Source organism: Blastocystis hominis, assembly GCF_000151665.1.
Source record: "Blastocystis hominis, Singapore isolate B (sub-type 7) whole genome shotgun sequence assembly, scaffold_11".
NCBI lineage: Eukaryota > Bigyra > Opalinata > Blastocystidae > Blastocystis > Blastocystis hominis.
The window spans coordinates 233,353-245,423 of record NW_013171818.1 but is presented as its reverse complement, the minus strand read 5'-3'; the positions used below and the strand labels follow the sequence as shown (position 1 = coordinate 245,423).

Sequence of the window (12,071 nt, the reverse complement as noted above, 5' to 3'; positions counted from 1 at the left end):
AAACTTGTTTTCTGTCAATATCAATCCTTCAAATCGACTCCCATGATCCAAATCCACTATCCCCTCTACTTCTATGGATTGTTCTTCATTATATGAAATAGCACCAATTTGATGATTTTCGAACACTTTCAACACTTTCTGTTCATTGACCATAAATCCTTGATTTATGAATACTCTATTATCAAATTGCAATACTATACATTCTCTATTACTCAAAATGAGTGAAATCCAGCCATTTGGTTTCATTTTACCCAAACATCCCTGCATATTTTGAATAATAAATCTACGAACATAACAGTTATTAATAGCAGAATTGACAAAATCAGCAATGTTTTGCATGGAAATAAAAAGAAATATGGTAAAACGGTTATTTTGGAAACAAGATCTGTTTCATTATTTCTCGATAGAACACACGTCATGGATTATTGTGTATGTCTTTGATATGCTGGTGTGTTATAAACTAGAATACATAGGATAAAATCTCATTTTCTCCACCCATTTCTATTTTTCTTTATTTCGGTGCATTTCCATCTATTCATTTATTCTTGTGTTATTTTCAGATACTTATAGCTATAATTGTAAATTATTACACATTTTGATCACCTTTACTCTCTCCTGTCAGAATGGCTGTTCTATTAAGTCTATAATGGATATATGCTCTTCAAAATATATCAATTATGTGGTTGTTAATCTTGTTTTGCAACAATCGAACTCACAATAGTGAATACTGTTGGAATGGTTAGATTCGTAATAGAGAGGATGGCAGTAGTATGTAGAATGCAAAATCCATCATTTCTATTTGACAAGTGGTATATTGTATTGATTCTCTGTTGATACTTCGATTCTCTTCTGTCACAATGATCATCCATATTGAGTACAAAGAATGATATTGCAGAGAAAGGAATGTGGTTCATAGATTGAAATGGTGAATAGGAATCATAGTATCATTAAACAAAACAATCGATTGAATAATATGATAATGGATAGAATCCATGAATCCTATGAATGAAAACCTTGCTTTCTATTTGATCAACAAACAATGTGAAATGCAATGTAATTAACATAGCAATAGTATTAAATAAACAAGTAATATTGAGTGAATGAATGAATGAATGAATATGCCATCCATCATAGAGATCTCTTCCACTCACTTCCACTCCATCTTTCCATTCCACTTCGCGAGTAGCAATCCGAGTTTCTTCATCGATCCAGTATCCTCAACCATTTCGAAGAAACGATTCTTTCGATTCATCATACACGAATTCACCCACATAGAGGGGAATTCGATTCGAAGCGATGGTGTTATTCCCGCTTCGCTTGAACTCAATCATAATGGTTCCTTCGATTTTGCGGATGATCTCCACCAGCTTGTTACCCTTCCATATCCCCTCAAGCAGCATGGCACCCGTTTTATCGTCATATTGGATGCCCCATCCTTCTCTCTCTCGCTTCTCATTGAATTCACCATGATAAATCAGGTGATCACTCGCATGCGAATAGATTTCCATACGCTCGCCTCGGACATGGTTTATTATACGATGAAAATAGTGCTGATCCAGAATTTCGTCAAAAGATTGGACAAAAGCGACACATCCATTTTCAAATCGCGTGAAGTCACCGATTTCGCTCCCGTTCGCATCCACCTCAAAGCACATCTTCAGTATGCCATTTTGGAATAGGCAAACCTTCCCAGCTCTCGTCAACGTGTATTCATCCTCGTGATCGCCTTGATAACATTGGAAGCTATACTTGCAGCCGCCAATAGTGATTTCCTTTGCTTTACCAAGCGTTATGTAACCGTTCAGGAGAAATTCGCTTCCCTTAAGTTCTTGCATTCTACCTATTTGGAATCACATATCCTTAGCCTCTACTCTTTGAATCCGTAATTTGTAACCAAATATAAAGAATTTATGAAGAAAACAGGGAGATCAGTTTGTTTCTTTACACCTAAGTATTCTTCATATTTAAAAATTATGATAGAGTGCTACCATATACACATTGGATCCAAGATTTCCAAGTGAAGTACTCACTTGTGTTTCGCATCATTTTGTTCACATTTTTGTGGTTGAAATAGTTCGGAGGTATAGATATTTATAATAATAATAATATCAGGATTGTTTGGAAACACTCAGAATGGAAAAATCCATTTTGTTGTCTACTATGTCTGTATAGGTTGTATATTTATGATATCATAGTGAAATCGTGTTATGAAACAAGGATTTGGTTGCTCACTCCACTTTGTCTAAATAGTCTATATTATCATTATTATTATTATTATCATTATTTCGATAATCCAATCTATCCATCCATGATTCTAGCCAAATCATTTTGACTTGGGAATGGTTGGGTTTGAAAGCAATTCAAACTAGTAAATCGAATCAAATCAAATGGAATGGAAATTGGTTTTGATCCAGTGATTTTCACACAAAGAACCTATCTTCGCACATCGTTAACCATTCACTCCATTTTCTATCATTTCCTTATCCTAAACCAACCAACTAACTCTAAATACACTTTCTTTCTTTCTATCTTTGTTTCAACTATCAACTCACAGCACTCTATTATTATTCCTATCAACTAGAGTCGTTTGGTTCCTCGTTCTGGATTATTCTGTTCATGTTTCTAAATCATTCCAACACCCTACACACTCTAAATCTACATTTTCTTTCTTTCCTTCCTAAACACATTTTCCATTCTCATTCAAATCCTACAACGCTTCAACCATTCCACATCTCTACAATTCCATCCATCCATCCATCCATCCATCCATCTTCCAAACCAAACACCGCAACCATTTCTCTCTTTCTCTTTCTCTCAGCAACTGCCAAATCGGTCTGGATCGTGGAAACGTGGAAACATCGCGACCCACGGCGCACCAGGCGTGATCGACGAGGTGGGCGCGGATGAGCGCGCCGGTCACGTCGTAGGCGAAGAGGAAGAGGAGGCGGAGGCGGAGGCGGAGGCGGAGGGGCTGGGTGACGGAGACCACGGTGGCGTTCTGCGCCCAGTTGGACAGGAAGAGATCCAGAGAGCCCGGTCGACTCTACACACCTTCGTAGGGAGCCACGGACCCCACCCCATCGCCCACCAGATTCCTGCTCACTCACACCCACACCCACACCCACACCCAGAGCGAACCGGTGAGCGAGGAGGTTGGCTCGCCGTCCACCACCAACACCCAACGAATTCCGACGTGGCCATCGTGGACACTCCGAATTGCCTGCCCATCCACTCGGCACTGCCCACTTCGCTCGGGACGCACTCCAGCGTGTAGGAAGTCGCGGGGATCCCACCCTCCAACACGTCCCACACATCGCGTCCCGCGGGGAACCAGACGGTTCGGCGGAAAGAGGAAGGAGGAAGTGGCGGGAGCGCGAAGCTCGCACGTGGCGGTGCAGAGATCATGGAAGGATCCGGTAATCGCCATCGCACAGTCCCACTCAATGCCCTCCGCCTGATTCCACACACACCGCATACAGAACCGCGGGGAACACCACCGCCACGCACCTCACCTCTCTTCCATTCCACCACTTCCCACACGCCCGCACCACGCACACCTCCACCTTCCCATGCTCCACAGACCCACAAATGCAGAACTGCACCGTCTTGGAACTCGCCTGCTCCCACTGGCCATTCCAGTTCACTCGGCTCCCATCAATCAGAGGCGAGGACCGTGTCCACAGCAGTTCGCATACTCCGCCTTCTTGTCCCATTCTCCCAAGTTCCACACACGCTCCGCTTCTACAAACCTACAGCTCTTGCTCCCATAGTTTGCCCTTCCACTCATCGCAAATCCGTTCTCTCTACCACACTCTACCACCTCACAATATGAAAATGAAAATACGAGAAACAGAACAGATATCCTAGGCAAGAACGTCGTGCCTGTACCAGATACCTCCCACGTTGCAAGTTATCTCCATGTATCCGCGGTCGCACATGGCATAAATGGGTTCGCCACGTTGCACAGTTTGAAGTACAGAAATTCCTCACTCGGAACACATTCCACACAGCAAAAATGGAACCAGGGTCCACTGCCATTATGGTATTGAATGCGTTCACGATGCATATTTCACACACACACAGTTTAGTCAAAGTAACGATAGCGCACACTACACTAGCTTCTTCAAACACACCAACTTGACGACAGAACCCATCCCAGCTACAATACTTACACTCCCACAACACAACACACAAAAACACATAGAAGTCCGAAAACAAAACAAAAGACAGGACATACAAGTCCAATTCCAAATTTTGAATACATTCAAACCCAGTAAGACGAAGCTAATAGCTTTTATTGTAAAACAAATGATTTCAAAAATACACAGGAATTGTGCAATTGTGAAAATAGTGTTGAAATTGGGTATGAGTGGAAGAATAGATTTCGAATAGGGAGGGAGTTGTTTTTACTGTGAAGTGGAAGGAGATGAGTGGAAATGGGATATTGTGGAATGAATAGATCGAAGAGTGTTGTTTCCAGTGGAAGCGTTTTGTTTTTCGTTCTATTCATTTGGAATTTTATCTAGATGGGATAGAAAGAAATAGGGTATGTAGAATATGATGATAGGAATGAAAATGGAAAAGCTAGCGATAAGCAGTTTTTGGGTTATCATTTATAGTAATAATATGTGATATGTGTATAGTAGAATCGAATAGTAGAGTTTGTGAGAAAGGTGGGTGTGTCGTTGAAGAACTGAGCAAAATAAGGTAGAATACATAATATATTTTATACGAACAAATAGAGATATATTCATATTCCACTGTTTCTAGGTTTTTGGATAGTTGGTGTGCAGTTTTTGTCGTTTTGATGCATTCTGAACCTATCAGAGTTTGTTATATTGCCAGAGGATACTATCCCTTATAGTATCCCCCACCTGCCAAATAATGCAGAATATCTCCTATTTAAAGGAAGGATCGAATTGTACACCACTTCAATAGGGATACAAAGTGATTCACAATGTTGTTCTATTACGAGCATGAATAACAATAGTATACATAATACTTGCTGTTTGAGTTGGTTGATGAAAGTGAAATGCTTTGGTTCCCAACTCATTAGGATGAATAGAATTACTCACTAATAGTGATATCAGTATTGTTGATGATAAAGCTGAAATCCATAAGAATGGACTCTATGGGAATGAGTAGTTGTCCAATATCAAGCTGTGAGACATATCTGGCTGATTATTTGTTGGAGACAACAATCAAACTATTACTTTTCAGATATATATATGTATATATGTATAGAAGATAGACAATGATATCTATCTATCTATCTATCTATCTTCTTGAATACCTTACTGAAGTTGTACTTACAAGATATCGCTCATTCGATTCTAGAATAGGCAATAACATATCATTATGTGATAAGAGAGTGGATTCTTTCGAGAAATACTTCACTACATGTTCTAGAATACAGAGATCGTTGTGATTCTTTAGGACAAACTTGTTATTTTATCGTTAACTTGAATTATACACACATTTTAACAACATAGTGTGGTGAATATGAGGACACATTCCATATTCACCCTTTATTGCTGAAGATTCAATTTTACACCCTTTGAATCTAATTCAAAATAGTACGTTGATTTGAATATCTGTAATATCTCATCCATCCAACCACAATAATCCATAACGAGTTTTATTACAGTCATTCCATTTTACTATTTTTCTAATTGTCAATCACTTTGATCATACTAGTAATACAGTACACTAGAACTATTTTTTTATCTTTAACTCCTAAAGATTACTATTGTTTGCAGTACTATTGGAGCGATTGCAGAAAGATAATGTCATTCATTACACATAAATCGAATAGAAACAACGAATAACATTTGCAGTCATTTTATTTTTTGAATACTTGTTCATAATGACTATATTATGAGACTATTCAGTACAATTTATTTTATATACTTGATATTATCTATTTAATCGTTCATTATTTAAAGAGTTGCCGAGAATATCGCATTTCTATTTAGACCATTATACAATACTCGATTATCTCAGAATGGCTCTTCCATTTCTCATCAACTCTTCATTTTCATTCTTATCATCGGTTGTACAGAGGATTGGAACATGCTAGCAACACTAATATGGGTTTTAATTATGGAAAATAGTCAATCTAAGGTTAAATCCTAAATTTTAGTCCTAAGAATGACGGTATGGGTTGAAAACAAAGAAAAAATAAGCATAATAATCAATGATCAGTGATTGGATTATATATTTAAATTGTTTAGATCTGAGGAACTAATGCTATAGATGTTGACAATATCAGATCAGCGAGAATGGAAGAAACATCTATGAATCAAATCAAATCAATCAAGCTATACTCGAAATTGATTTCCATCGAATATACTCGAATGAACGAGGTAGATCAACATTTTGAAGATTTGGAATATCTAAATACTATCAATATTCAATATTCAGAAATACTTTCCAATGTCACCCAACGAGGTTGATGGAAACTATAATACTCAGAAGTTATTGATGTTAGATTTGGAAGATCTACAAAACAAATCATAACCAATCAATTCATTATTACTTCGAAGTGTCAATGAAGATGAATCATTATTCATTCTTCCTTCAAGTGCAAACATACCGAGTTGAATGGATTGTAATGATGGAAGATCTATATCAATCATTTCATTCAAGTGCATTCAATACTTTCAATTATTGTCGATAAGGACCAATAAAATGCAGCATCACCTAATGTAATGGATTGTAGATTTGGAAGATCTATGCATTATTCAAATATTCATTATATCATATCAATACCTCGAATCATAAATGAACTATAGAGGAAATTGTCTGACCTACTTCCAATTGTCCCAATTTGAATGGATCGTAATTGTGGTAGATTCTTCAATTCAAAGTCGCCTCCAAAATCACTGAAACTGAATTCACCAATTTGAATGGATTCCAATGATCCACAATTCAATATGTGGAATGATTTCGATTTATCATCTCCATACCAATTCTTTTCCTGAGTAAATGAATTGCTTCCGATTTTGATCGTTTTCAATCGATTCAATCCATCGATTTGGAATGTTTGCACTGATCCAAAACATTCATCGCCGATTTCGATAGATCGTAGCCACTCGAATCGATTCAGATCCAATGCATTCAAATCGTTACAGCAATTCGATGAAATCGTCAAATCGGTCACTTGCAAACTCACATCGGTCCATTTTGTAGATCCAGTGACGTTGAATCGAAGAGGAGCAGGTTCTTCGCGTTTTGGAGCAGGAGCAGGAGCAGGAGCAGGAACAGAATCAGGTCTAGGAATCATGGCTGTTGATAAACCCTACCTCAATTTTGGATCGTACCATCCATCAGTCAGATCCACTCCACTCACTTCCTTTCCATCTTTCCATTCACATTCTCGAGTTGCCATTCCAGTCTTTTCATCAATCAGACATCCTTTCCCTTCACGAATAAATCGTTCATTGTCTTCATCATAGCGAAATCCACCCACATAGATCGGAATTCGTTTCGTTGGGTCCAAACTATCTGCTCCGTTTCGCTTCAATTCGGTCATCGTATCTCCATTGAAACATCGAATCACTTCTTTCAATACTCCTTTGCTCCACATCCCTTCCACAGCCACATTTCCGCTTTCTTCATCGTATTCGATGCCCCAGCCTTCTTTCATTCGTCTTTCGTTGTACCCTCCGTGATACAGCAAATGCCCCGTTCTAACTGACCAGATTTCCATTCGAAGTCCTTTCTTGTGGTAAACAAAACGTTTGTTATTCATTTGTTCCAAAATATACTCGAATCGCTGACTGAAATCGGCTCGACCATTCTTGTATCGAATAAACTCCTCCGATTTCTTCCCATTCTCGTCCTCCTTCCATTCTTGTTTCAGTACGTTATTTTCAAACAGATACATATCATCAGTTTCTGAGCGCAATAGAAATTCGTTCTTGTGCTTTCCCTGGAATCGCTGAACAGTGTATTTGATTCCACCCTTGACCAGGGTTTCAGGGTGGCCGAGCGTACCGTATCCGTCCAGCAGATACTCGGTGAAGCGAATTTCAGTCAAATAGGCTATTCATTAGCATGGAAGATAACACAATACATTCTTCTACCATTTTATTTGACCAAAATAAAAAAATTATGAGAAAATCCAAAAGCACACTCAGTTTAATATCCAGTTTAAATATCGCCGAAACACAATTCTATTTTTCTATTGGAAATTTTGGAGTATGTATACATGGTGTAAGTCGAGCTAGAAATGCCTGCTTCTTAAATTCCAGCAAAAGTGGTTCTATTTGCTTCTCGATTTTTCATATTTCTTCTATCAAATATGTCTTGCTATTTTCAAAGTGAATATTCAAAAATGAACCATTATCAATTGAGTGGTGGAGCATTCGATAGGAAATATGTCGATTCATTGCAATTCCACAAATACATTCCATTGTTTATTTTGGGAAGCTTTGTTATTTTTGGTTGGGTATTCACACACATTAATAGCTAATACAATTATATGAGAAGTGAAGAACGCTATTTTGATTGTGTTTTTGTTTTCTTGAACACTTGAGAATGGAGTGTCTTTGAAACAAGATTTCCTAAGCTAGTCTGTGTTTATAACACTATTATTGGTGTTATCAGAGCTTTGTAGCTAGTTCTAAAGGAGCACAGTAGAAAACAGTTTCAGTAGTGTATTTCGCTATCTCAATATAATCCACCGAAATAATAGGGCTCAAGAATAGTTTTGTTTTGGCTTTGTTATCCAACTGGTTAAGTCACTTTCGATTTGCTTCGAAGGAATTTCCTATAATGTCAGGAAAATGTCCAAATTGTAGGTTTCGTTGTTTCCAAATAGACTTCGTGTATTTTCCATATACTTCGCATCTATTGTCAGTTTCTCATTTCTAACACTAAAATATGCCATTTGAAATTCTAATTGGCCGTTTTCCGGAGATAACAACGAAATAGCACATTACTATTGATAACATCATATAAAGAAATTCCCTTTCACGTTGTACATATTAGTTTTGTTAGCAGAGTGATCAGTTATTGTCTTACGTATTTCTACTTATTGTTTGTTTATCACAATACTATTCATCGACACTTATAATAATTTAGATTCAATATCCGCAAATTTGACCGAAAGACCACTTACTTTCCCTCAGTGTTTCACTCTAAATTGATTCTTAACAAAATTGATTCAACTGACTTGATGATTTCATTCCATTTTCCATATTATTTAAGCTGTACCGATTATATTTCTAGCAATCTGCTGTAAACGTATTTTACAGCATAAGCTGCTACAATATAATATGTATCCATTGATGATTGTGGTTCTTATCAACAAAACCAAATAATATTAATATTCACTATATTTCCATCTCTATTAATCCATGTGCGATATCTAGAACTTCTAATTAACAGGATAAGAAAAAGCATTCGTAAAGGAATAACCAGAAAACCCTCTTCTTGACTATTCCTTTGGCGTTAATGGCCATTTTGAGTTAAGAGAAAGGGTTAAAACTACATTCGTATTTCGTTCTTTTATAATATGTAGTGTCTGAACTCTTTAGTAATACTCAATTTCATTATACAACTGCTTTCAATCACAGCTCAACAATAACTAGTCATTCAAGCATGTGTTTTATTATCATTTCGTTCCGACCTGCAAACTGCAGGGATCTTCTATTTTTATACAATACCACAAACATTCATTTCATTCACCTTCTTCCATTCATAAATCAATCTCTCTTCCTTCATTCCATCCAATCCACCATTCCAAGAAAAACACCACTATAAATGTTCTATATCAAAAACACTCAGTACCAAATACAGAATCATTGGGCTAAAAACACACACAACCATTTATTCGGTTAAGCCAAGTTTCACTTGGAGATCTTGTTAAATACTTCAAATTGCATTCGAGGAACGAATACTTGTATATTACATTTAGCAAGAACAGTCTTTGGTAGGGAATGGCGATCAGTTGTTGTTAAATACTTATATCGATTTATATAGACATGTGAATCTGCATTGTGACTAATTTGAAGCCATTTCTATATTTCCATTCGCGTACTGTGTATAAAAGGTATGTGTTAATACCAATTTCTATTTTTGTTTTTTACTCAGAACTTCTTTCTGCTTATTATCTATTTCTTTATTCGATTTGGGTTCAATTGACGATCGACCACATTCAAATTACCCACGATTCGCTTTCCTACAACTTATCGCCTTGATGGAATGAAATATCCTTCTAATCAAAGTTAATGAGACTGGACTCAATGAAAACGGTATATTGCGTGATCATGAATAGTAGTCATGACGAAATCAAGCCACATCGAATTATATCTCCTCACTCAATATAACCATCTGCGTTTCCATCATTTCTTCACTTCTCCACCACTCATCCAATACGATAAATGACTCTTTGTTTTCAGTAGTATCATAGTATTCCAAACTCACGCAAACCTTTCAGATTTCAAACAATTTATCATTTACAAATAACGTAATACTTTCCACTCCACTATGCAAATTAGCAATCAGAACGTCATTAGACTATCAATTCTTTATGGTAATTCCAGGAAACAAACACTATCTTTATTCCTTCCTTCTCACATTACTGTTTTGTTAAATTTCTGGTGTAAAGTGCCAAGACTCAGCATTTATACAAGCATTTCTCCACTTGCTATTCTTTTCTCATTCCATAAACTCTTACAATAATTCAAACATACAGACAACAATTACTATCACATAGTATTCAGTCCAAAAACTTCTACACTGTTCATGACCCCTCAAAAGAGTTATCATTCCATTCCTTAGCAACGAGAATGTACAGCATAATCATGATAGCATTTAAAGGTCAGTTCAATAAGAAAAACTAATTATAATACTATGCATTTATCCCTATTCTATTCTCTTATCCATTCAATGAAACAACTCTAATCATGATTTGATTATGTCCAATATGAATCGATCTACCCATATCATTCAACTTCACACCGTATGGAAAAAAATAAAACCAATGCAATTGATCAAATCTTGAAATTATACTGGTTGTGACAAATATTCCTAAATCTAATCTACGACTATTAGAACAGTAATAGACACTTGGTGAATACGTATAATTTGTAGGAATAGATTCTTGATTATTCATTTTATAGTCCCATTCAGATAGATTATTCAATGTATGCTTATCTTATTTCCTATTATGGATATCCTCAAAATCATTCCATTGTTCCTTTGAGAAATGACCGAAATAACAACAACAACAACAACAACAACAACCACTTCAGTCCAACCATCAACAAACATGCAAATAAGTAAATGGCTAAAGTTGTGTTTTAGAAATACCATCTCTATAAAGTCCTATTACTCAAATCGAAATGAATGACTAACAAATAAAAGATATATGGGTAGTGATAATTAATGGAATATCTAGAATAGATTCCAATATCTTACTAATTATTATGTCCATTTTTGTTCCTCATGCTATTTCCTGTTATTCATCTCAGTCGAATTATAATTCAATTATTTCAATATCACTGAATAATGCTTTCAAAAAAACAATAACAGAGCAATTATGAGATAATCAAAGTGCATTATGATCTAGTTTGTCAATTCAAGTCTATTCTATTTCTTTTTTATCGGATATATTGTTTCCATTATTTTCTGTGCCCTTGTTATTATTTTTCATTATTGTAAAAGAAGCTATTCATATAATAATAGACACACACAACACAATTGTTTTTAAGTGGATCATTACAAAATGACTACAATTTGTGCTAGTACAAATAAGCACTGTTTTTTTGTTTCTGTCCCTTTCCATGTTTACAGCCATAAGTGTACTCACACTACCATCAATGCTTCACAATCGGAAAATAAATTACATAAATCCTTGTATATCAAGACAATCCCTGAACCAAAATCTCCATCAATCAATGCTTTTTACTACCGCTGTACATTCTATTTTCCTAGTAATCGAAACCCGCACTATTTTCAAAACCATAATAGAAACTTCAAAAAACAACATCCATCCATGAATAAATACGTACTCTTTCTGTCTACACTCACTTCATGCATACCATCTTTCCATTTCTTATACC

General features: G+C 36.3%; 2 protein-coding genes across 2 annotated transcripts; both read right to left on the bottom strand.

Annotated features, from left to right (window-relative positions):
• Positions 1-947: 947 nt before the first annotated feature.
• On the bottom strand, positions 948-1,331 carry GSBLH_T00001474001 (uncharacterized protein; the record flags this gene model as incomplete). Its single annotated transcript, XM_013039882.1, has 2 exons — positions 948-1,198; positions 1,223-1,331. The coding sequence occupies 2 exons, from the start codon at positions 1,329-1,331 to the stop codon at positions 948-950; spliced, it is 360 nt and encodes a 119-aa protein (XP_012895336.1).
• A 1,386-nt stretch (positions 1,332-2,717) lies between these two features.
• GSBLH_T00001473001 (uncharacterized protein) lies at positions 2,718-3,314 on the bottom strand (the record flags this gene model as incomplete). Its single annotated transcript, XM_013039881.1, has 1 exon — positions 2,718-3,314. The coding sequence occupies one exon, from the start codon at positions 3,312-3,314 to the stop codon at positions 2,718-2,720; it is 597 nt and encodes a 198-aa protein (XP_012895335.1).
• Positions 3,315-12,071: the final 8,757 nt, after the last annotated feature.